The sequence below is a fragment of the Triturus cristatus genome, chromosome 12 (genome assembly GCF_964204655.1).
Source record: "Triturus cristatus chromosome 12, aTriCri1.1, whole genome shotgun sequence".
Taxonomy (NCBI): domain Eukaryota; kingdom Metazoa; phylum Chordata; class Amphibia; order Caudata; family Salamandridae; genus Triturus; species Triturus cristatus.
Window position 1 is genome coordinate 580824656 of NC_140595.1, and position 26112 is coordinate 580850767.

Below are 26112 nucleotides of genomic sequence, written 5' to 3' on the forward strand. Positions count from 1 at the left end.
AGGATTTTTCTATAAAATCTATTTTCCTCTCTTTGCAACATAGAGCAATCTGAAATGCCCAATGCTACTATCAGTGTTCATTGTGCGTTATATATCTGCACCAGAGGTGTCAAAGACTTTCTACCCACAAGACTTGGGAGGCTCAGCATAGATCCTATCGCTCTTGTGAGATTTATCCGGCTTTTGGAGATATGGGGAGCCCAAGTTCCAGCAGCACGAATAGTAATACCCAAATCTGGGAAATTATCAATGGATTGGAGCCAGCAGCGATGCTGGCAATGCATGAACACTTCAGACCGCAGGCCATTATATAAGATTTTGACACATTAGTCAACAATTCTGGATCGGCCATAAAGTCACAAATGAGTGAACTATTTGGCGTAAGGCCTTCGGGCTGTGGGCCATTAATACGTTATCATCCACATAAAGTAGTGCAGGAAGAGAGATGCTGTTAATCTTGGGTACATCCTGCATGCTTTTAGTCAGATGGGAGATGAGATTGTTGATATATACAAATAAAAAACAGAGGGGCAAGCACACAGCCTTGTCATGTGCCACGCCCATTGCTAAATTTGTTGCAACTTCGCCCCCCTAACCAAACTTCGCCCTGGCATTTCTATTTGTGTGCAATACTACTAGCATGTTGACCAAGTCTCCATCTTGACCGGTTTCTAGTAAAATTATCTGTAACGTCGATCTATTAACACAGTTGAATGCCATGGTCAAGTCCATGAAGGCTAGCTAGAGCTGTACCCGCCTTGCCACTGGATATTTCCCGATTTATTATATTCAGATTCAGGCATTCCTCTATTGTGCCAATCCGGCACGAAAGCCGTACTAGCTGGCGTGCAGGTTGTTGCTATCAGTGGCCCATTCTTTGATTCTGTTGTATAGGACCCTCCCACAAATCTTTGCAAGGGTGTCTTTCAATGAAATGGGTCGGTATCATTGTGGTTTAGAGGGGTCCCCCTACTTAAAAATTGGTACTATCGTTGAACTTGTCCAAGAGCGGTGGACAGTAGACTCTGAAAGATTATTATAAACATTAGCCAGTAAAGGGGACAAAAATTAATTGGAAACCCATTGGGACCTGAAGCTTTACCCCGACACTCTGTGATATAGCCACGATCACTTCCTGTAAAGTGGAATATATTAATTCAGAGCAGACCTCCCGCCTCAATATATTCTGCGTAATATTTTCCTCTGGAGCAAAATACATTTGTGAAAAATTAATTATCCAGGCATTACTATTTATGTGGCAGCTGATATGAGGTGTTCTTGGGTCTTATGTACGCTTATTTGTTGCAGCTCCCCAGAAGAGTTTACTATTTTTAGGGGGCTGTATGCCTAAGAGTTTCCCATAGCTACGTTAGGATTTCATTTTGCCGAGTGTTATTAGTGTTATTACCAACTTATATTGTTTCTGCAAGATGACATAAGGGCTTTATTTCTGGGCTTCATTACTAAAGCTTTATGGAATGTACAGTTTGCCCTGGAACATTAATTATTCAACCATCGAAGAATCTGGTGGGTTGGACCAATTGGCTTGGATAACAAGTGTCTAATATTATTAAATAGAGCCTTGAAAGAATTAATTATCTGCCCTTTAGCAGCCTCTTCTAATGAGCATTTAAAATGAAGACAGTATTCTCTGTGATTGTTTTTCTCAAAATTATAGTAGGGTCTTCCATTTTCCAACATAATCTAGGGTTGTCAATAGACATAGATAAATATATGAGACAGTTGTGAGTAATCTAATGTAGCACATAAGGCTAATGTGCCTGTTGCAAAGATTGTACCATGCCGATCACAGAACTGAATATTATGTGCATAGCTGAGGGGGGTTACCGCAGAGCTCCTTTTGCTACTTTCAGTTCATAAGTTCCAATTGTAATATAGAACAGTGAGCTACGAACTGCCATCAAAGAGCTGCATGCAGACTGCATTGTACAGGCTAGAAAGTTATGTTCTTTTCCAGTCTTTCATTATCCTAATGTTGCTAAAAAGGGTTTATGTTGGGTAGAAATACATTTTTATTGGTGAAGCCAACTCCAACCACTGTGGTGCGTTTTAAATTCTGAGTTTGTACTTCTCCAGACCAAACTCTTAAAAAATGCCTACCAGTATGGATAACATGTGACCCTCTACACCTTATAGTTCCCCTTTGTCATAAGTAACATTTTGTATACACTGAGTTACACAGGTATGATTCATTGTCTTGGTATGTGTGTGTGATGTAAACTGCTCGGACACCCTACAGTGGTTTGAGGCGCTATAAAACGTATGAAATACATGTAATTAAGAAGCTATGAAGTGATGAGGGGCACTGTTGGAAGGGGATTGTGATGGAATCATTGAAGGACCCGACAAAGATTGTCGCACCGTCCGCCATCAGTGCTATAGCCGGCCCCAGCCCTCCCTCAGCGAGAAGCCCCCTCCCTGCAAATTGTGCAAGAGAACATAGTCTTCCATATCAGACCTCAGAGGCTCTGGATGTAATAATGGTCGGCATGAAGGACTAAATTGCATTTTCAGACTTTCCTGTGTTAATCACCTCACCATTTGGTGAGGGAGATATACATATATTGTAATTCACAGCAATACAAATTGTGGTGTGATTAAAGGAAGACATGATTAATAAACTTTGTCTTCTGCGTTAATACATCAATACAGAAATCGCTTTTCGAAATGAATACAGTGTCATTTTTTGCACAATGATAGCAACACTCATTGAAAGGGGCTCTTAACTGCACTTTGACATTTTATATCCAGACCTTCTAATAGACCTATACCCACACACGTGAAAAATTGCCTCAGTATAATTGTCGCTGGGTATCCTCTTGCACTTTGAGATCATCATTTACTATGCTTTGAATGCTAATACAATTGAATAGATAATGAACAAGCATTGGCAAAGCCAATAGGGTGATCCACTGCAAAATCTATTGTTTTTGGCAATATGTTTAGATCTGATACAGAGCAACATGGCTTAAACTTAAAAAAAAAAAAAACACAAGCTTACCCTTTGAAAATGCCGCATGAACGTTTGCTGTTGAACACAGGTTTGCAATTAAGTAAGTCTGCGCATGACTGTGTGATTTTGACCCGCCGTTTATTTTTAAGGAGAACAGTACCCCGTCTTCTCCTACCATGTCTTGTCTGTCACCCTGACCTCTACAAGAAATTAAAATCACCAGAACCGCACACCACTCGTGGTTAAGAACCTCCTCTGATATTGACAGTAGTGTTTTTCTTTGGTCTGAGCCGTTGGTCCAGTGTTGACAGCACTGGTTCCACTGAGTGCAGAGCGAGGTCTCTCCCGCTTCCACGCAGCATGCCAGTCTGGCTTGGAGAGCAGGACCTCAGCCAGTTATTCGTTCTCTAACATTGCTTATGGGTGGGGTCTGCGAGATGGCACCCCCCTGCCAGAGGTACAAATAAAATAAATAAATGGCTGAGAGTGTGTATTGCAGCGGATGGGCCCCACACGAACATGGGGGGGTGCAGCGTCTCCTTGCTCAACAGGGGAAGTTGGAGGGGTTTGAGTGGGGGAATCAGTGGAGCACAGGAGTGGACGACGGGAGGAAGGAGGGAGCAATTAATAGCGAGGGCAGCTCAAGGAGGGTGGAAGGGGAATGGGAGATATCAGACCAGAGGATGGAGAGCAGGAGAAGGAAAACACTTGGAGTGCAGCCAAGAAACTAAAAAAACAAGTACCTCTAAAAGCAAGCAGCCAGTGGAAGGACACTGGCTGCTGACAGGAAGCTGTACTTCATCCAAGCTCCACAGAACAAACATCCCGACTGGAAGAGAAAGTGAAACCAGGAGGCCCGATCAGAGAGAAGCAATAAAATGAGTGCTATGGGTGGTAACCAATGTCAAGTAATGAGCAGGGTCTCATCCTAGTTTAGTTTTTCTTTTAATTACAAATATTTTTTCAGGCTCAGCGCAAGTGCTGTGCAGGTGAAACCTAAAAATGTGTAGAATGCACCATTTTCAACCCAAATGTTCTTGGGGAAGAGCCTCCCCAAATCCCCCTTGTAGTCATCAGGCTTGCACCCTGTGCTTGCTCACTATGCACCGTACGGGCCTGTTCTGACAAAATGTGCTAGGGCTGCTTTGGTTTCCCAGTCCGTCCCTGTTGAAGTCCCTCGGTGCTTTCTGGTTGGTTAAGTAAGTGGATACCCCATAATGTGTATCAGTGCAGTTTTAACACAAAGCATGGGTTAAGAATATGTAGGAGAAGCTCATTGAGAGTAATATTTTGGCACATTTTATGAAACCAAACAAGTGAACACCTGTCCTAAATCCTCAGGGGACATAGCCAAGTCCCAGAACTTTCATGTCCAGTTTCAGAAGATCTGGTGCACATTAGACCCTTTCTGGCTTGCCCTTTGTGTGCCACAACATCTGAGACAAAGGAGGGTTTCTCATGCCAGCTCATCTTCATGATTGGGAGACTCCTGAACACAGGTGTATTGTTATGCACTATTGATTTGGTAAAAGATAAGGAAGCATTTGATATCCTCATGTTTCCCATTCCAAGTGCACTCGACAAGAGACGCTGGTGCAGTGTGTTGTCTTCTGTACAAGTTACAGGAGAGCAAAACTTGGATGGCCTGTGCTGGATGATCCTTCTGTACTAATGTTGTGCAGTTTGTGCTGCAAATCAACAACATATTAGCGATGGTAACTTGTGGTGGGCAGGGCTTTGCTGTATATATTGATGATGTCCTATTTATGGGGGAAGTTTATAATTGAGCGGACTGGTCTTACTGCTGCTACGGTTCTTGATTGGGTGTATTTTGACATTGTGTAGGGCCAATACCATGAGTAATTTGTGTTCTCAGCCAGACTGGGCGCTTTGTTGTATCAGATGTTGTTGTGATGGGGTGAAGGGATTTCGGGGTTGTGGTGCTGTTTCTGCAAAAGTATGTTGGCTACAACTGTGTTAGACTGTGGGAGGTATGATGGCACCATAGAGTTGGGAATGCGACAGATGTAGAATTTGTTGATGCTGTTAATATTGATCAAATGATAGAACTCTGTTGGACGTTGTTATTGTTAGGATGACATGGTGCTCCAGTAATGATGAAAGGCTATACGTTGTATCAAGGTGATATTAGCTATGTTGTTTGGTGCATTGCTGATGTGGTTGTCAATGATGTTTGTTAGTAGCTTAGAGTGTAGACTCCATGTTGGTGAAGGTTATTTTAGTGTCAGTCAGTCAGTCAGTCAGAAAAACTTTATTTCGGCTTTTGCCATAAAAGTGCATAAAAAAACATAATATTATTAAAATTGGTACAACAATAGTCTGATAAGACTCATTCGTCATTACATAGAATAAAAGCAGATAATAAAATACAGATAATAAAACCAAATTAACCTTGGTGAGGTAGCAGTTTTCTTCTAATTAGCCACATTGAGAAGAGAAATTTGGCGATTACAGTAGCATATAAAGGAGAAGAGTCATACTTTAACAACCTATGGAGTTCCATACAATGTCTAGCCCCTATGTTCTTGGCAAGTTGGATTATCCATTTTCTGCGCGGGGTTGTATATGCCGGACAGAGAAAAACAACATGTACCTCAGTTTCTTCCAAAGTACCACAACCAGGACAGGATTGCCGGACTGAACCCAACCACTTATTTGTTCTCGAAAAGAGCGGGAGGGAGCCGTGCCTAAACTGTAGGTATAGCTTTTTGGCCATAACTGGATGGATCAGGTCTATTACAGACTCAAATTTATAGCTAATTTTGACCTCTAGGAATACAGAGGTCAAGTTTGCTGTGGTAGCAGTGCGAATAAGGTGGGTCAAGTTTCTTTCCTCCAGAATTTTTGCCAGAGATCTCTTTGGAAGAGAAGAGCAAGCATGCTCTGGCGAGTGCCAGAGATCTTCTCTCCCTATCTCCCTTAGTGATTTCTTTATATAGGCTAGCCAAGGGATGGCGCCAGCCATTGGAATCGACAAAATGGACTTCAATTCCTCCTGAAAGTTTATCAATTCAGGGGTACTCCATAGGCGGCGCCAGTACATTACTGGTCTGGAAGCAACCATGTCCGTAATCGGTTGGATGCCTAAATCCATCCTAAGTGGCTGCATAGGCGTGCTCATTGGAAGTGCTAGTATGTTTCTAAAAAATTTGTTTTCTGACTTGAGTAAAATCGGGGAGGGGGTATGGCCCCATAATTCTGCTCCATAGGCTGCAACACCCCGAGCCTGGGTTTTGTAAATCTCTACAAGTGGGCTGATCAGTTTAAGGTGGCTGTTTTTAAGCATCTTAATGATGCCCCCGGTTATTTGGACAAGTTTCAGGTTTACTTTAGAGATCTGAGGTCCCCAGGTCATTTTGTTATTAAGGGTCAGACCCAGATAATCAAATGTAGTGACTCGTTCTAGGAGCTGGCCGTCCAGTTTAGGTATAGGATGATTGGTAGTGTCTGCATGGAACACCATATATTTAGTTTTGCTTACATTGATGACTAAGTTCCTTTTCCTGCAAAAGGATGCAAAGCCCTCGAGGACTCTTCCCATCCCCATAGGAGTCCTGGAAAGAAGCAGGGTGTCATCAGCAAACATTAATGCAGGGATTTTCCTTCCCGCCAGCTTGGGGGCGTCAATGTCTCTTAGGCTCAGAATTTCCTCGACGAGCCCATTTAGAAATAAGGCGAAAAGGGTTGGGGCAAGGACACACCCCTGTCTCACTCCCTTTTCAACCCCAAATGGGAGCGTGAGTTCACCCTTTAATCCAAACCTGACCCTGGCAAAGGTGTCTTTGTGGAGTCGCTCTAGTAAGTCACAAAGATAGAGGGGTACTCCCATCTCCTTTAGTAGCTCCCAAAGCTGTCTACGGTCCACCGTATCGAAGGCAGACTTTAGGTCAACAAACGTGAGGTAAAGACTGCCCCCTTCAAGGATAATGGTTTTCCAATGGATCAATTGCAGCCTAAACAATTGGTCCACAGTTGACATCTTTGCTCTGAAGCCCACCTGTAGGGGAGTTAATATGTTGGAGTCCTCCATCCAGGTCTGGAGTCTCCCTAGAAGGATGCGAGCAAAGATCTTCTGTGCTACATCGATGAGGCTAATAGGCCTATAATTAGCCGGATCGAGTGGGGAGCCCTTTTTGTGGATTGGTATTATCTCGGCTCCAGCCCATGTAGATGGTAATGGCATTCCTCCTAGGATTGCATTGTATAGGCCATAGAGATATGGGACCCAGATATCAGGCTCACTTTTAAAAAGATCTCCTGGGATCTTATCTAAGCCGGGGGCTTTATTAGGCAGTGCTTTACTAAGAGCCATTCTAATCTCGCTGAAGGTACACGTGTCGGCCTGCCTGGGAATAGTGTCAGGGCTGGCGTAGGGACTAGGGGGATGTATATTTTCAGCAGGTGCGTTAAAAGCGTATAGGTTTTTAAAATGACTACGCCAAGTTTCTTCCCCAAGGTTAGGTTGGAGTGCTTGATTGGGGGCAGATGATCCTAACTTAACTAAGTTCCAGAAGGATTTGAAATCCCTGTTCTTCAATGCAAAGGAGATCTCCTCCCATCTAGTGATTTCCCAATCTTGCTTCGCATCATGCAGGGTTTTCTTAAAAGAGGCCCTCGCTTCCTTAATTTCCAGCGAATTGCCATTCTTGAGAGTTATCAAAAGCAATGACTTTGCTTCCCTACAATTTTTATTAAACCAGGTTGGTTTCCCCCTGGTTAGCGCCGGGTTGGTCTTAATAACTCGACTAAAGTGGGTCCCAAGTATGGCACAAAGTTCAGTATGGGTGGATCCAATTAGTTCTACGTTTACATAGCCCTCAGATGTAGTGGATTCTCCCATTGTTTTCTCTAGGAGAGGATAGATCTCAGAATACATTGCACCGAGAACACTTTCAGATTGAACAATCTTCTCCCATCTGATTCTTCGTGCCCCATCGTAAGTTGTTAGCGGGAGAGCGATAGGTGAAGCATTGGGAGTAGTAGGGGGAATATTAAGACCCTCCATGGATACAACTATGGGATTGTGGTCACTTTCGTAGCGTTTAATGACTTCGAAATTCGAGGTCCTAGACCAAAGTCCCATACTAACCATGATGTAATCGATTATGGAGGATTGCCCATTTCTTTCGAAAGTTGGGTTACCTGGGCTATCTGGAAGGAACCTGCCATTACATGCTCGTACTGAAAATGCGAGTGTAATTTGTGTAAGTTGGAGGACCAGAGGCGTCCAGGCTTTTGTGGGATAGGTATTGGGTGGAGGTATATCCCATGCTTGGTCCTCTTCCTGTAATACTGGCATGGTTAGGCCATTCAGTGGCTCATAGTGGCAATTAAAATCTCCACCAATAATGAGATGTTCAGGATTAGTGATCGTACTCAGGAAAGCCTCCAAGCTGGCCAAAGTGGGGGACAGTTGACCATAGCTCACTGGGCGGGAGTATATGCTTATCAAGTTCAACTTACGCCTGTCCTGGAGGGATATATCTAAACACATAATATCTGGGGAGTCAGTACATATTTTTTTGATGGCAAATCCCAGATGTGTTCGGACCCAAATGAGCAACCCGCCCGACGGTCTACCCTTCTTTGGCCTTACTGCGGGTTCCCAAAAGGTAGCAAACCCCGCGCGATGGCAGGGGCTCAGTGCCCAAGTCTCCTGTAGTAGGCAGATGTTGTGTCTATCAATGAATTCCCCCCAGTCGGGGAGTTCAAGCAGGCGTGTCAAACCTGCCACGTTCCAGGAAAGGATATTCAGCCCGGCAGTTTGACTGGTAATGGGATTACCGGAGAGGGTCGTACGAAAGGTTGGGGTGGTACTCAATGGTATGGCTGAACTATCACTATTAATACCACTTGGTCTAGAAGAGTCTGTAAGAGGTGGAAGAGAAAGATTATTAGTAACGAGGGTGGGGGAACAAAACACAGCTGGAATAGGAAAGGTTGAAACCGTTGGGCTCCCCATAGATCGATTTTTGGGCCATATTGTGGATTGACCATCCTTGTGGTCTATCGAAGACAAGATAGGAATGGTACCCTGACCGTCAGCCTTTCCCAGATTGTGCCCAGATTTCCCTAATCTTTGTAGAACCAACGATGGCGAGAAGGGTCTAGAGGATTTTCCCCCCGAGCATAGGACATAACCACCATCCGAGGGTTCCCTGCTAGCATATCCCTGAGGAGCCGGGGAATATTGGGGAGTAACCAAACTCAGGGTGGAGTCCCTTGGTGGTGTCACAGCAGGCCCTTGAGGGGGACTAAGCTTCAGTCAGTCTATACAGTCCAAAGGACTGAACCTGTTATAACAGGGAATGTTGTATTGGAGCATATGAGTCTCAACATCATGGTTTCCAGTTTGGCCAAAGCCCATTCTCTGTCTACCTGGTTGCTCTTTGGCTATATCCCTCCCATGGGTGAGTGATCCAAGGGGATAGAAATGGGAGAGGGGGAGGGTATGAATTCCATTAGCAGTATCCGCCCACCCCCCCTTATGCACATGTTGTGACACCCTTGAATCTTTGAACGTTACAACTACGCAGTCTCCCCTGATGTTCTTCGGGCCACTGACCCACCCATGAGACTCTTCGAACCATTAAGATTTCCCCGTTCAGAGTGGGTGGCAAGGGTCTATATTTATTCATCCAATGTATTACCTTAAACTTCAGTGATAGATAAGGTTCAGCACTATCCTTCGGAAGTTCGGGTACACCTGATAGGACAGCCACATATGGGCTGCAATCAGGGGGAAGATCGAGTCTCGGGAAGGGCTTTGTATTGGGGAGGGTGTCAGGTCTTAGATTAATCAAAGGGGGAGTAGGAAGCTGAGTTAGAGATTCTACCGGGGTGCCCGCTATAATGGGAGCCATCGACTGGGGAGGGGGGGCGGAGGGGAGGAGTCTGCCATTCTCACTGGGGGCTAATTCCCCAGTGTTCTGGGCTGGATTGCACTGAGTAATGTTCGCTGTAAGCCTTTTACTCAGAGTGTTAGAAGACTGTGTGGTTGAATTTTGGCTAGTTAATTTCGCTGTTGAGTGTATTGCAGGGGCGGTGTCTAATTGAATCCTTTCAACTATCGAAGCTAACTTTGATTCTACTGCAGAGAGGCGCCTAACTAGAGGGGACAACCTTCCGTCAATTACTTCGGCCATTTTATCCCAAAAATTACTGGGAAGCAACACCCCCGTAGTTTCCTCACTTGTAGTTGTGGGGGTAGAACGTGTAGGAGAGTCCTGGATCAAAGTGATTTGTGGGTCTGTGTTTCGGGTAGGGACATTGTGGGCTGGGTTAGTAGCTTGGGTTCTTTGTTTTTTTTTTGAGGGATATGTCATTGTAGCACCCCCTCGTTTCTTAGCCTTTACAACTGGGGGGTTTGAACCGGTGGTTTTACTTCTAGCAGAGCGATCAGCCATGGACCTTGTTTTGGGACAGTTGGCAATGGGTGGAGGAGCGTAGTTGTCATCCTGTATAGACCCAGAGAAAAACGATTCGGCTAGGGTGGTATTGGCAAGGGACGGGGGGTCCCTTATCAGTGCTTCAACTGGATGGGCACTTGCTAAAGGAGGCTCAGGGTTGTTCAAAGGGGGGGAAGGGGCAAGCGCAATGGGTCCCAATGAGGATCTTTTCCCTAGTAGAGGGTCATGGGATAGCCTTCTTTCAGTGGCAGCAATCTCGTATGCCAGAACGTTGCTCGCTCGAGTTATGAAGTTGTCCAATGTCCCCATAACATTACTCCCCTTGGTGCCCACCCGTAGAAATCCGGTTGCCATAATATTTGCCTTGCTTAGAATATCGACCAGGGGGGGGCCCAGGCCAGGCTCAAACAGTCTCGAACGGCCTCAAACGGCCCGCTCTTTGCCCGGTCTTCGCCCCGGTGAGCGTCCCATGCGCGTCCCGCTAGCGCGGGTGGGAGGGTATCTATATAGGAGTGTCGATGTCAATAAGGGGGGAGGGGCCGAGAAGAGCTTCCAGGTGCGCCCAGTGATGTCCGCCGACTGCACCCTGGTCCTCGCAGTCCCGGCAATCAGGCTCCCCCAGCGTCCAGCGCTACAACACCAACAACTTCCCCGCAAGTCTGGGGATTCAGGTTCAGTGAAGCTCCTTGCCCGGTAAGTGGAGATTCTGCGCCCACGAACGGCTCCCGCGAAGCGGGGGCCGTGAGGCGTTATGAAGTGGAGGGGGGAGGGGCCGAGAAGAGCTTCCAGGTGCGCCCAGTGATGTCCGCCGACTGCACCCTGGTCCTCGCAGTCCCGGCAATCAGGCTCCCCCAGCGTCCAGCGCTACAACACCAACAACTTTCCCGCAAGTCTGGGGATTCAGGTTCAGTGAAGCTCCTTGCCCGGTAAGTGGAGATTCTGTGCCCACGAACGGCTCCCGCGAAGCGGGGGCCGTGAGGCGTTATGAAGTGGAGGGGGGAGGGGCCGAGAAGAGCTTCCAGGTGCGCCCAGTGATGTCCGCCGACTGCACCCTGGTCCTCGCAGTCCCGGCAATCAGGCTCCCCCAGCGTCCAGCGCTACAACACCAACAACTTCCCCGTAAGTCTGGGGATTCAGGTTCAGTGAAGCTCCTTGCCCGGTAAGTGGAGATTCTGCGCCCACGAACGGCACCCCGTTTTAGTGTTGTTGGAGTGGCAGAACATGTGGTGGTTAGGGTGATCTTTTTATACTGAGGTTTAAAGTCTTTAGGTCAGGATAGGTCCGCCCTGTTGTTGAGGTTACTGGAGTAATGATCCGTAGGTACAAAATGTGTTGGGTGGGCTGTGTGATTGAGATTTTAACTAGGCTGATGTTTAGCCTATTAATTCATGACATGATACAAGCTCTCTTAGTCTGGAGTTGTTCGGGTAGGGTAACGGGTATCTTTGCAAGTGTCGACTAGAGTGGTGGGGGTTATTGGAGTGCTGTGGCAGTGTTAAGAAGGCCAGGGCCCAGATTTACCGGGATATCCGGCAATGCAGCGGAGCATTCCTATTTGCTGCACTGGTTTGTGTGATATAAACACTGCACAGCTTCATACTTACTAAGATTGGCCTGTTGCTAATGTCATCCCCTGCAGTGGCGCACAAAAAGAATGCCTGGGGTCTGGGCAGCGTGACTCCATGGCACTGAAGGTGTGAACTGTCTTGCGTAGGATCTGTACCTGAAGCATACCCTTCTAGTCCAAGCTCTTATGCGTTGACAATTCTAGAAGGGTCAGTCACATTGGATTTGTGCTGCGCACTGCATCACTCATGCAATGTGTTAGTGTCTGGGGAAATAAACACAGTCCTCTTTTTTTTGCGCCTGGTTCTCGCAGGGGATAGTTTTTGACGCAAAGTCCGCTCAGGCTATCTTAGTTGATCGGACTGAACAGCAAAACCTATGGGTGTTTGGCCTGATCCTCCCCAGTAAGGGCCCCTCGAAGCAAAGCGGCACAGTGTAGATGTGGTGCTGTGAAATGAATACATTTGCAGGGCAAAATATATTTTGCGCTGAAAAGTAAATCAATATTGCCACTTTTTGCGCCAGGCCAAAGCCTTTAGAGAGCTGTGCCTTGGGTGGCAGGGAATGGTTATTGATGTTCTGTGAAAGCATCAGAAACAAGTCTCATTGGGTGTTTAGTCAGTGAAGCTATTTTAGAAAACAAATGGCGTTTTTCATGTAGCACGTCATACCATACCATTGATGCTTGTAAGCACTGTAATTAACAATTTTACTATTATTCAATTTACGCATTCCACAAGGATGATGAGTCTTACAAGTTAGCATGCCTTCCACTGGTGAGCTTTCAATGCACTGAGCCATCCTGGCTGAATGACAGATGGTGCTGCTATGCACTGGAGATAGATAAGAGCAACAAAACAAACCACTAAGCTACAAACAAGTGGGTTGGCACTAATAAAGACAAATGTGGTGTCTAGAACTGTACCTTTTTTTGGTATCACCCAATGCCATTGCCTACAGCCTCTAATTACTATTTAGATATGTTACTTTCCGCCCCTCCTTCCAGTCCCTCTGGCCTTTCAATGATCTTTGCTTGTGATCTGATCAAATATTTGCCGTGTCTAATGACCCTGGTGTCATCCTCTCTGCTGTTGAGTCATGCTTGCCAGTACATACGTCAGCCAAAAAGTCAACACCCCCACTCCTTCATTGCTTTGCCTGCCCTCCAGTACACCCGCAGCGTTGAAGCATGCTATTCACACCAAGAAGAGCTCTGTTTGCTCGGACTTCAAGGCCATGGATGAGGATAGAGTGACGGGGACTGACGCAATAAGCGCACCCCCCCAGAATGCACTGCTGCCGGCGTTTTGATGAGTGCCAAGCACTGTGGCCAAGTGATGCACCGGGTGGAAATGAAAGGCAAACAGCAATTGCACCCTAAATGAAAGGTTCAATGCATTAGATTAAAAAACAAAAACTTCAGATCAATAAATCTGGTGTTTCATCACTCCTGTCTTGACTGTATAACCCAGCCCCCCTGTATAACCCAACACCGCCAACCAATTAGCCACAGGTTGCAGTTTGCCATGTCTTTCGAATGTACAAAGTAGAAACCGAAATAACCAAGCTCCTATATTTGTCCTAAATGATGTGCAATGTTCTGAGTTCTGAATCTCAGGTGCTTGTAGAAGGATGAAAAGTGTGGAGGATCTCAAAAAGGTGTGTGGCCAAAGAAGCAAAACTAGGAAATCTTTATGAATGTGGAATCTATCGTTGGAAACTGTGTGACTTTGTTGACTATTGTATGACTTTCTTTATGAGAGATTGGCCAATATAAGTATTTGTGTAATATAAACATGTGAACTAGGATTATGTTCTTGAAACGGCGTGCCCCACTACCAGTTAATAGGATTGCTCCAGCTGGGTTTTGTGTTATGGCATCCAAACACATCACACAACAAACACATACACCCAAAACAAGGCAGACCTATTAGATTTGTCAATGCTTGTTAGCACTGTTTTTAGTCACAAACAGATAAATTAAAAACAATTCCAATTCTTCCCTCCATATCACTTTCCTCAGTAATCTCCCTTTCTGAGCATTTCTCTTTCTGAAGTTCATCCATAGGCATCCTAGATTTTGACCATCTGTCACACCAAAATTTCAGAAACTTGAGCACATATTCCAGTTTTCAGAGAGGATTGACTGAACACAGAGTATGGCAGGTATTCATGTATTCCAGTGTAATATTAGTTAAAAGTTATTATCAGAAGACAATTTAGTTGACAAAGATGATACTGTGAGTAAGAGATGCATTTAATTCCCCTTTGTGCCTCATTGTTTCTCTTTTCTATGTTGATGAGTGCTGTTAACAAAGTCATTCAGTGACAGTGATATATGCTAAATTTTAGGACCCTCCCACTGACCGCGGAGCGAAACCTCAGCATCATACTGGACTCCTCGCTCACTACAAACCACCAGATCAAACCAGTCTCTTCATCATGATTCCACACACAATCTTCACCTGCTTCAAAAGACCTTCAGATGAATCCCCACTGAGACCAAAAAGATGGTTGCCCACGCACTCATCATCAGCTGACCCGACTACGGCAATGTACTCTACGCAGGTGTCCCCCAGAAACTCCGCAGGAAACTACAGAACATTCAAAAAGCTGCAGCCAGACTGGTCCTCACCACACACAGCCACATCTCTAAACACCTACGAGAACTCAACTGGCTCCCAGCCAACAAAAGAATCACTTTCAAGCTCCTCATATATGCCTACAAAGCCCTCCATGACGCCAGACCAGCATACCTGAACCACCACCTCTCATTCCACATACCTACCAGACACCTCCGCTCCGCTCACCTGGCCCTTGCCACAGTCCCTCGGATCCGCAAGACCAGGACCAAAGAAAGATCCTTTTCCTACCTTGCAGCCAAAACCTGGAACACCCTGCCTCTCCATCTCAGGCTATCCCCATCGCTGAACCAATTCAGGAAGGATCTCAAGACCTGGCTCTTCGACTAAACCGCAACGCCCAGTCAGACCTGCAGCCCCACCCCTCGTGCCTTGAGACACTCACAGGTGAGTAGTCGCGCTTAACATGTACTGATTGAATGATTCAGTGTCCAATGATAGATACTAAATTGTAATCCGTCTTTTATGTTTGTGGATTTTCAGTTTTTGTTTTTCAAATTATCGTAACCTTTTGACACATAATCTCATTCCTCTCCATCACTGCCTTTTCACTCTTTCCTTCCTCATGCACTTTAGTAGTCTCCATTTCATCATGCTGCTACAACACACACACACAACCCAGCATTTCCGTTTCCTTTGGCACTGCCCATATTTAGACTTTTGTGTACCTTCTTCACAAACTTTCCCATAGCATTATAATTGAAATTGGCACGTGTGACCATTGCACTGTGCATTCTTTGGAGACCAAGAATTGGATGATCATGTAGTCAGGACATCTTTATTGCACAATGAGTGGCACTATCAGAAACTCTCACTGCCTTCTGCTGCGACTCAAAGTCTTACAGTTATCACCCTTTATGAACATCCATCCACTCCCCGAACTCAGCCAGGTACCTGTGTGTGACTCAGTATGCAGTATAGAACAATCATATGTTGCACAGAAGACACATATCCTGAAAAGGAAACAGGGCCTTGTTTCCCATGTATTATGAAGTAAAACTTGTGAAATGTTATGGGGTTAGAATCCCTCACTCGGATTACCTTAATGGTTCTTGCACACATTTTCACAAATGAAGCCAGTTTTTTGTTTTTTTGTTCACAATAAGTTATTGCCATTGTAGTAATACAAAAACCATTACAAAGAGGAACACAAGGAGGGAGAAGAGAAAAATCAACAAGGATCATTATCAATGTCAAGAAATGTACATCAATGTAATATTTATGATTATTGTCAGCAGGTGTGGTCTCTTGGTATTTGATAAAAATTGCAGCAAGGGATTGTAGTCTAAAGATACAGCGTTGTTGTGCGGAGAAGATACATAGCAATAGGTGGTAGGTAATATAGGTTAGTCTTAAGGGGTATGTGTCTGTAGTATATGAGTATCGTACACATTATTGTAAGTGTGATCTGGTTTAAGAACTAAGGATGGGGAGAGGAGGTGACGGAGAGGGGAATCTGTGTCATGTGATTCAATAAGAGGGGTGTTAAATTGTAGGCAGTGCCAAGGAAGAAAGCGTCTGTAGGCATGAGGGGTTGGCATGGGAGGATTTCCCATTATGGGGATGTTTTGTGATAAAAAAGATCTAGTGTCTCCCAAATACGCTGGGAGGTTACAGGGGAGTCTTAATTACTAGATTGGGTTATGTGTGTGCTTTTTAAGATTGGTGACCCAGGCCCACCAGGTGTGGTATGATACGTTGTTACTAGATTTCCAATTGATCAATATTACTTTGATGGCGATAGTGAGTAAAAGGTCAAGGAGGGAAAGATCCGTATCGGAGAGATAGATTGGAAGATCTGTAAAATGTGGTCCTCATAGAATAAGCTGGAACAACAGTGAGATGGGTGTTCGGAATATTTTATGTAGTATGAGGTAGATATCTCGCAAATAGATGCGCAGATGGGGGCAATATAACATGTGTTCTTTGTTGCCAGTTGACAAACCCCAAGCCCAGCTTGTGTTTGTGTCTCTGGGTTTAAGCCAGAACAATTTTGCTGGGGTCCAGTACGTGAAGCCTTGAGCAAATAATTTGGTCTGGGTCAGCGAGGGATTCAATTTACGTCACAGTAAGTGTGATCCTATTTTCGCCCAGGCGTCCTTTCTTGGTAGAGTAAGGTCTCTAGCAGAAAAGTACAGAGCCTATTTTTGTGCTAAGGGTGGGTAGCATGTGATTATTGCTGCAGTGTGTAATTTGTCAAATTTACATTGAACATGACCACTCAAAAGAATCACTTGGAGTTTCTGTAGTTTAGATGCATTATGAGGGGGACAAAGCTTAGATATCTTGGGTTTAATTTGAAGGAAGTCATAGAAGTCTATGTTTGAAAGGTTGTGCTTATGCTGTAGGGAGATGAATGAAAGCGGTTTGAAGTTAGTGTAGAGATCTGATATCGTCATAATCCCCTTGGCTGCCCAAATCGGACCGTTTGTTGGGGAGTTGGGAATGTGTAATTTCTTATTGTGCCATATCAAGAGCTGATTTACGAATATTGGTTGCCAGGACCATGTCTAAAGAAAGAATGGCAGTTATAGTGTCTTTGAAAATTGTGCGTAACTGGGTATAAGGGTGGGTCGTCATAGTCAGTGTGACCAGGAAAGAAAAGGTGTGACAAATGGAGTATTCTACATCAAGCCACACAGGTTTTTGTAATACGCAGTTTGATAGGTAATCCAGTTAGGGAAGTTTCAACCTTCTGCTTTCATGGGTGTTTTCAGCCTTTTAAAGCTAATTTTAGGTTTTTTGTTCTCCCATAGGAAGTTTCAAACAACCGTAACAATCTTGAGAAAGAAGTCAGGGAAAAGTCGAACAGGGAACATGCTGGACAAAAAGTTGATTGGAGGTGGCGGCGTATATATTCACTGCATAGATTTCTATATTGGAGGTTTGTAATCGTATGATTAGCCATCTGCCATCTTGATCCATTTCTGCTGAAATAATTGAAAGGCCCAAGGTCTTAGAGATCAATGTGAGGACCCCATTTTTAGGTCTCGCCTGACCCAGCGCATGCGCTGGTCTGGCGAGACTTTTTGAGAGGGATCCAAAAAGTGCTACCAGGCCAGCCTAGAGCTACAGTGCATGTGCACGGGCGCGCGCGCCATGCTTTTCCGCGATTACTTTCACGGCCGCACGGCCGCTTTGATGCTTGATCGCGACCGCGACAGCGATCACTTTCACGGCCGCTTGGCATAGCCAATAGGTCTCGCTTTTGGGAACTTATAAGTATTTAGATATGCAACTGTTGCATGGCTAAACCCTTATAAGGTCCCAAAGGCGAGACCTATTGGCTATGCCAATGCTTGTTTTAATGAGATGGTGGGGGAGCAGGCAACATCTGATACCCATCTCGGAAGGAGAGGGCTTGTTTGTAGTCAATTTTGGTCTCCTGTAGGAATTCCAAATTGCCCTTTAGAGAGTGACAGTAGTCAGAAAAGTGTCTACGCTTTACGGGGTGGTTAAGTCGTTTGGGGTTAATAGTAATAACTTTGAGCATGATGGTGTCGGGGTCAGTCGCTGGGGTACCATGGGGACATAGCGTGTATGGTGTTATGGGTGACCACAGAATGTGATACAGCCAGTGAGGACTCATGAGGATCACATGACATCGGATAAAGTTAAGGTGATAGGAGATAGGTAGTGTTGGGAATAGAGTGGTGGGTCATAGGGAAATCAATCATTCTTCAAAGGCGTAAGGGGTCTCAAGAGCAGAGGTACAATGTATGGGGCAGTGGATGTCACTTGCAAGATACAACCAGTAGGAAACAGCCAGTAAGAACAAACTGCCAGTAAGAACAAAACTAAAGGAGGGCACAGGGCCGCCGCAACAGTTACAAATTGATACAGTATAAACATTGAGGCCCTGTCGGGCAGTAAATGGTCACTTAGAGTAAATAGGATACTTAGAGCACATAGAATACACAGTTCTTAAGATAACTTGGCACAAGTAAATTACAAAACATAGATGCCATGCCTGGCATAAATGCTCACTTAGAGTATATAGATCTTAAGATACCTTGGCATTAATAACGTATAAACAGTAGCATGTGTACTAGCAAACCAGTACATTAGTATATGTAGTCATAAGGAGTTTATGGACATATCTGGAGGGGGTAATGGTTGTTGATGAGTGAAATCTGATATTGCAAGGAAGCACATTGTAAGCTGAGGATATATGAGGTGCAATGTGGTATGCTGTAAGTGGACACGCTGGCCGCAGGAAGGGGCGTCATAGGGAGTAGCGTGCAAGGATGTGAAACTTTGTAGGGTGCCTAATAGTGATACGGATGGAAGGGGATCAAGGTGTCCGATTATCGCATAGTCAGGGCATCGGGTTGGGAGCTGGAAACAACCACCTGAAACCCACCATAGAGGGCATCCGTGGCTGAAGTACAGGAGTGTTGTGGTGGGTTCATAATGGGTCGTTTGTCAGCCCCTGAGTTATATCGTGTGTTGGATCCCTTATGAAGGCACAAGGAAAGTTGGACAGCATCACAGAGTGCAGGATGTAATGATTCTATAATGGGATGTGTTGCAGAGGGTGTAACATGAGGCATGGAGCAAGTCAAGATCGTACTGTTTCTAAAGGTGCCGGACATGTGGGATATTGGAGTAAGTACTGGGAGCAGTGGCTCTTCTCGGGGGTGGTTTAGAGCAAAGTGAGGGGCGTGCATCACCTGGTGATCATACAGTTGTCATTGTGGTGCACACAGAAGTAATAGTGTATGAGTTATGGGTCGCACACGTGGGCATGTGGTGTTGTTTAAATCTTATGATAATGTTTAAGCTCTGAAAGGCAAAACATTAGGAGCTTTATAACCAGTAGAAGCCTGAAAGACATTATAGAACTTTGTAGAGATAGGTCACAATATGTAAAAATAAGGCATTATGCGATTTTTTTTTTTTTTTTGTTAAGCAATGTAAAACATTGTGACATACTATAAAGGATATCGAGGAGCTGAGCCGGTTAGATGTGGTGTGACCATCAACTTCAGCCCGGACCACTGGTGGAGGTTTCCAGATGAGCCTCTATTGTGTTGTCTAGGAACACTCTCAAGTCATTGGGGCCCGAGAACACGTGGGTCTTTAAATGACAATCAATCTTACATTTTCCTGGGCCTATGATGAAGTGCTGGATGACTCTATCCAGTAGTGAATGCTTGAAGGCTAAGAAACTTTTCCTTTTGATAATTGTGTCTGCTGATCTCCGCGCTTTGCCAGGAGAGTCACCTTGTTTTCTTCAAGTGAGACAAGCTAAGTTCTGTGTGTTGGTAGCTCACGGGTCGAAAAATTAGAGCCTGTGGGGTGGACATGTTTTTGTTTGGTAGGAGGGCACCCTATGGGCGTGTTCAGTTTCAAAGTCTTTGCTGAAGGTAATGCCCAGGGACATCAGAATCTATGTGTCAAGGAAAGCGATCGCGGAGGGGGCCTGACCTTCTGTTTCCTCCTGTAAACCGAAGATCCTGACGTTCCGTCTTCTATTGCGATCTTCCAACTCAGTTAATTTGCGCTTGAGAACAGAGAGGGAGACGTCATTCTTAAGGAGACTTTTGGATTGCATTGCCGTGCGATCCTCCATCATGCTTATTCGGTTTTGGGAGTTCGTTACTCCCAGGTTAAGTTCTTTAAGATCTCTTCTGATCGCAGCGACTTCCGTTTGCAACATAACAGTGTTTGCCTTTGTGCTTTGAGCAATTTCATGGACGCCGTTTTTTTTGGGTTTTTTTTTAGTATCTTTTCAAGTCTGGATTGGCTCTCATGCTTCTCTTTGATTGGTGAGTCCAGGTTCAGGGCTTAAGCTTCATGTTGCGACCTTTTCAGCCCAGGTTTAGTTTCTTTTTCCTTGAGTGACTTGTGATCTCTCTGGTCTGCCATGTCTGCAGCAAGTCTGGTGAGTTCTGGTAGAGAAATGCGCAGAAGAGAGGGGCCACAAGTCAGAGTGTTTGCGTTTTGGTAGATGGGACGGGGAGTGTTAAACAGCCCAATCTTCAGCCCAGTCTTTGCACAGTGACTGCGGTGTTCCGTTGCTAAGTAGAGAAGTAGGCCCTGCAGGAGACACTGCAACCGGATTGCCCTGTTCGCAGTTGTTGGTGCTTACACTGGCTGATATGTCTGTAGTCAGTGCTACCGCATGAAAATCAGATAATGAGAGGTGCATACGCGGGTAGGGGGGGACAGAAGGTACAGCTACGAGATATGAGCGGAACACATTTCCTCTGTAGTGGGCCTGCCCAGTTTCCGCTCAATCTGTGCAGAGTCACTGTGATTCTTCGTAACTAGTCGGAGAGATAGGCACTGTAGTGGGCACTTTATTTTGAACACTGTGTGCCGGTCGTTGGATTGGATGACTGGAATTATCAGAACAATCAAATACCCAAAATGCCTATTCTCAGGCACTAGTACGTTGCTGCTGTTGTTGTTGGTATGTGATCACAGTCCGTGCTACTACATGGAACCGAGAAAATGGCGGATACATAGGCAGATAGATCATCCCTCCGTGCCAGGGGTGATGAGCAGCTGGAGTGCTGGACAATCGAGCAGCCAGGTGGAGGGACTCTAGAGTGGTCGGGAGGGTTAAAGTGTAGAAGAAGCAAGGGTGGCCAAATGCATTCAGGTGGGCTAGACCAGACCAGGCGCATTGTTTTGAGCATGTATATAGACTGCAAGAGCCTGGCAGAACACTCTCAAACAACGAATACAGAGCGTTTATTGGGTACTGGAGTAAAGGCCTGAGGGCTATGTGGCTCACACACTAGGCCAGCAATGAACACACGGTGGGGGAGGAACAGAGCACTCTCTGTATCGTGGTCTGCGTGGCTAGCATAGGCCAGCATAAATTAACTCCTCATAATAAATCAGCCCAATTGGCAGAATTGACAGTTCATAGTTAAGATTGGGCAGGCGAGGCACAATTCACACAGTTCACAAGTTCCAATTTTCCTGCAGCCTTGTATCGCGCTGTGCTGCGAGCAGTTTGGGCCATCGATAACACTGGATGCATTCAAGGTGCAAAGGAACAGCCTTGGAGGCCGCAAAGGCAGCGCGTCAGATCAGCCAACGGGGTAGACTATATCAGAACACATTGTGCTATATAGTAAAGAATAGTCTGTCTCACCACGCAGGGCTCCTTATAACAGGCACTGTGGAAGCTGATGCGCCCATTATGGTACGAGTGGGCTGCAGCGCTGTACGCTTGGTTTGCAGACAAAGGGGTAGGCTGCAGCATCTTGCGCTCATGCTGGGCTCGGCATGGTTGCCAACATGTTACCGACGGGTCGGTACCTTGGGCACCCAGGATCTTAATTGTCCCTAGGATGTGCTCACCATCGTATCGAGGCACTGATCCTCATAGGAGAGCATTGAGAAGGTGTTTGAGACACAAAAGTAGGTTGTTAACGCTGCGGACTCAGCAGAGCTTTTAAGGGAGAGCTGCCATCTTGCGTGGACGCTAGCCATGCCCCCATAAAGTCAGTGTTTTTGCTAAAAAAAATAAGGATATGTGTTCAGGGCCCAGTAGGGATCTTTTTCAAGACTGTTTTTAATTAGTGCTGGACCCAATCAATTTAAAGTCTTGTGTATCTCCACATTATGTAAAGATTATGTATTAAGTGAGAGTGTAAGGCCCTTCCTCTGACATATTCCAGGGCAATCAGTGAATACTCCGCACTATGTACGGTCTTTGCTGTCATTTACCTCTGGTGCCCGATAGTCTGAAGTACCACATCATTCCATGTTTATAACCAAGTTGCTTCCTTTATAGACAAGCCACAACAAATTAAACAGCGATGTGAAAAAAGAAGATCCTAGTACTTCTGTGGCTAAGATATGACCTCAAGGTGTACAACGTTAATAATGTCAACAATATTGGCTACCACAAATATTTTGAAAAAAGTATTGTGATGACAAGAATATTGGACAGCTTATTGCTGGTAACAGTATCATGTTTATAAGTGTTTAAGTGTGACATTAGTCATCTCGAGAATTGAATATGGATGTACAACATAATAAGGACTACCCAAGATCTCAACAGCCCCGCTAAAAGCTTGTCTTAATGCAGCCACAAGACTCATAACAGGATCTAAAAAATGTGATCACATCACACCACATTTAAAAGCGTTCAGCTGGCTGCCATATGAAGGAAGAATCCAACTAAAGATTGTACTGTACTGTAATTGCATTTATATAGCACTTACTACCCCTGACGAGGTGTCAAAGCACTTTTTTCTGTGAGTCGCACGCTACTCCAGAACCCATAAAGGATTATAGTTGAGTTAGTATAGTGAAATATGAAATTAACTTGAGTGGTGGATAGGTTAGTCAGTTATTTGGATTCAGAACCATAGCGGAGGGATAGAAGAGGGAAAATGTTTGCATTTATATAGCGCTTGTTACCCCTGATGTGGTGGATGTTAGTCAGTTATTTGGATTGAGAAGGGTAGCAGAGGGATAGAAGAGGGATAAAGGTTTGTGTGTGTGTGTATATATATATATATATATATATATATATATATATATATATATATATATATATATTCACTGAAAAAAACCATAGGTTTCAGGGGTGTTATAGTTAGCTGGACTTTTCACTTGTACAAAACCATTGAAATTCCCCCGTTATAGTTAGTTCAGCTAACTATAACTCGCGAGCCCGCAATGCACTGCTGATGACGTCACATATTACATCACTCATGACATGGTCAGTGACATCACTGATGACATCACTGATGACATCATCCAGTGAATGTGTGTTTTTCTGAAAATTAAATATGTTTTATATATGTATATCTCAAGGTCGATGGAAGAATAAATGGGTATATAAGTGTCTAAATGGATGATTTGTTTTTGAAAAATTGATTGTGTAACTGACTGATTAAGTGTATCATAGTGAATACATGGCTTAGTGAGTAATGTTTAAATATGTAAATATCTGTATCAGTCTCTCACTTTGTGTATAAGTGGCTGCATGGGTTGGTGAGTAGCTACATGGGTGTCTATATAGGTTATTAGTTGGTTTTTTGAGTATCAGTCTGAGTGTCTGCATGGTTCGGTGGGGGGTATTACGTAGTGCATAGGTGCATGAATGAGTGACTCACTGTTTGTATGTGTTGAAGACAGCATGTGTGCAGGACTGTATGGGTGGATGAGTGTGTATGGGTGTGTTAGTGAGTGAATGACTCTCTCAATAGTGTCTTTATGAGTAACTACATATGTTTTAAACTAGTATATGTGACTATTGGTGTATATAAGTGAGTATATGTGAGAGTGAGAGATTGAAAGAGTTCCTGTATGAATAAGTATGTGTTTCTATAAGTGATTGTTTAAAAGACTAAGTATGTGTAAGTTTCCGTAGAAGTAAGCGTGGTGGTGTGTGTATAACTGTATATGCAAGTAAATGTATGTTTGATTCTTTATTAGCATGAGTGACTGTGTGTGAGTAACTCTATGGATGAGTGGCATTGTGTAACAGGATGTATAGGTGTATGAGTACATATGATGAGTAAGTACATGTATGAGTGACCGTATAGGACTGTTGGTGAATGAGTGGATGTGTATGTGGATCTTAGAATTACTGAAGAGGTTGTTGTAACTGGTATTGGTATGTCCATTGTTTTGAAAATTTTAGTCTCTATTTTTGAATGTGTGTATCAAAGGTTATATTCGGGTGAGAGGAGGTCTGCCACTCTATCACAAGGATGATGTCATCAGTGATGTCATGAGTGATGTCACTGACCATGTCATGAGTGATGTAATATGTGACGTCATCAGCAGTGCATTGCGGGCTCGCGAGTTATAGTTAGCTGAACTAACTATAACGGGGGAATTTCAATGGTTTTGTACAAGTGAAAAGTCCAGCTAACTATAACACCCCTGAAACCTATGGTTTTTTCAGTGAATTTCTGAGGTTTTTTAAATGCTAATTCCTAACTATAACGTGCCTGAAACCTATGGTTTTTTCTGTGAATTTCAAAGGTTTTTTAAATGCTAATTTCTAACTATGCCTATAGAGATAGGACATGTGAAGAAAGAAGAACAAATGCACAGAAAGAAAAAAAAGAAGTGCAGAAAGAAGCAACAGAAGTCCTCAAAGACGAAGAAAAGTGCAGGAGGAAGGATAACGTGCAGAAAGTACAAAAAGAAGAGCAGAAAGAAGCCTTGTTGCAAAATCATCCTGTACCCTCAACTTTTTCAGACGGATACTGGTGGTAACTGAGTCTGACTAACCAGTCCTAGAGCCAGTGCTATATTAAAAGACACTTAGAATACAGTGAAAACACCTACATACACTAGGGAACATTATGCGTTGGGGTCCCCCTGTGATTAGCATGACCTCCTCTGTAAGCCCCTAGTATATAATAGGGCAGGGGGATTAAAACTACCTCTTAAAACAGGCCACAGGGCGTTTTTGCACATGTTAACTCAGGCCCGTCCCCTCCCTTCACCACTGTGTAAACACGCCCTGTGTCCGTTTTTAGTTGGGAGATTAAGTTCATTTGAATCCTGAGGGTCCCTAGGGTCCAACTAGCCCACTAGGTACCTCCAGTAAGTGCCACAGAGCTGCTTTGCAGAGAGGTGTAAAAAGTGGCACAGCCTGGACCACCTCTCTGCAATGCAGCTCAGTGGCGCTTACTGGAAGCACTTGGTGGGCTAGTTAGCCCCCAGGGGCCCTCAGTATTGAAGGGAAATTATATCCCCAATTTAAAACGTGCCATAGTGCGTGTTTGCACACGTCACCTCAGGCCCTGTCCCCTCCATTCACCACTGTGTAAACGCGCCTTGTGGCTGTTCTAAGTTGAGAGATTAAGTCCCCTTGAATCCTAAGGGTCCCTAGGGTCAAACTAGACCACTAGGTACCTCCAGTAAGCGCCACAGAGCTGGGTTGCAGAGAGGTGTAAAAAGGGGCTTGGCCTCAGAACACCTGTCTGCAGCGCAGCTCCCTGGCGCATACTGGAGATGCCTGTTGGGCTAGTTGGCCCTCAGGGACCCTCAGTATTGAAGAGGAATTAATTCCCCAACTTACAATTCGCCAGGGGGCGCGTTTGCAGAGTGCTGCAAGGAGGGGACGTGGCCTACGGCACGATGCCAGTCATTTATTTATTTTAATTTTTTAAGAAGGGGGGCTGTGTGCTTCCCCTTCTTATTCTAATTTATTGACCCTGATGACCCCATCCCCCAGGGCCTGTCTCCTAATTATATTTTTTTGACCCCAATCTCCAGGGCCGGCCACTGTTTTTTATTATTTTTAAAAAATATATATTTATAGACACACCTAGGACATGTTGGACAAACCGTACGTACCTATCACCATGACGATTTGCGTGATATTCATTAAAAGGCGACTATGCATACAATGAATCCATGTGGAATGTATTTACACCACTAGTGAAGCTCTGACATGTCTGATGCCCTACCGTGCCTAATCCCGGTAGACACCCTTGTCGTTTATTTATACAAACATGGGTAGCTATTGACGGGCACATTTAATACACATGCATATCAAGCCATT

The 26112-nt window shown here is 44.7% G+C and overlaps 1 protein-coding gene across 2 annotated transcripts in view; it reads left to right on the top strand.

Annotated features, from left to right (window-relative positions):
- The window catches only part of MARVELD3 (MARVEL domain containing 3), an 813614-nt gene that overhangs the window by 274551 nt on the left and 512951 nt on the right, over positions 1 to 26112 (top strand). For both annotated transcript variants that reach the window (XM_085638771.1, XM_085638772.1), the window contains exon 4: positions 17369 to 17496. In XM_085638771.1, coding sequence (XP_085494897.1) covers positions 17369 to 17496 — 128 coding nt within the window. The remainder of the gene's footprint in view (positions 1 to 17368; positions 17497 to 26112) is intronic.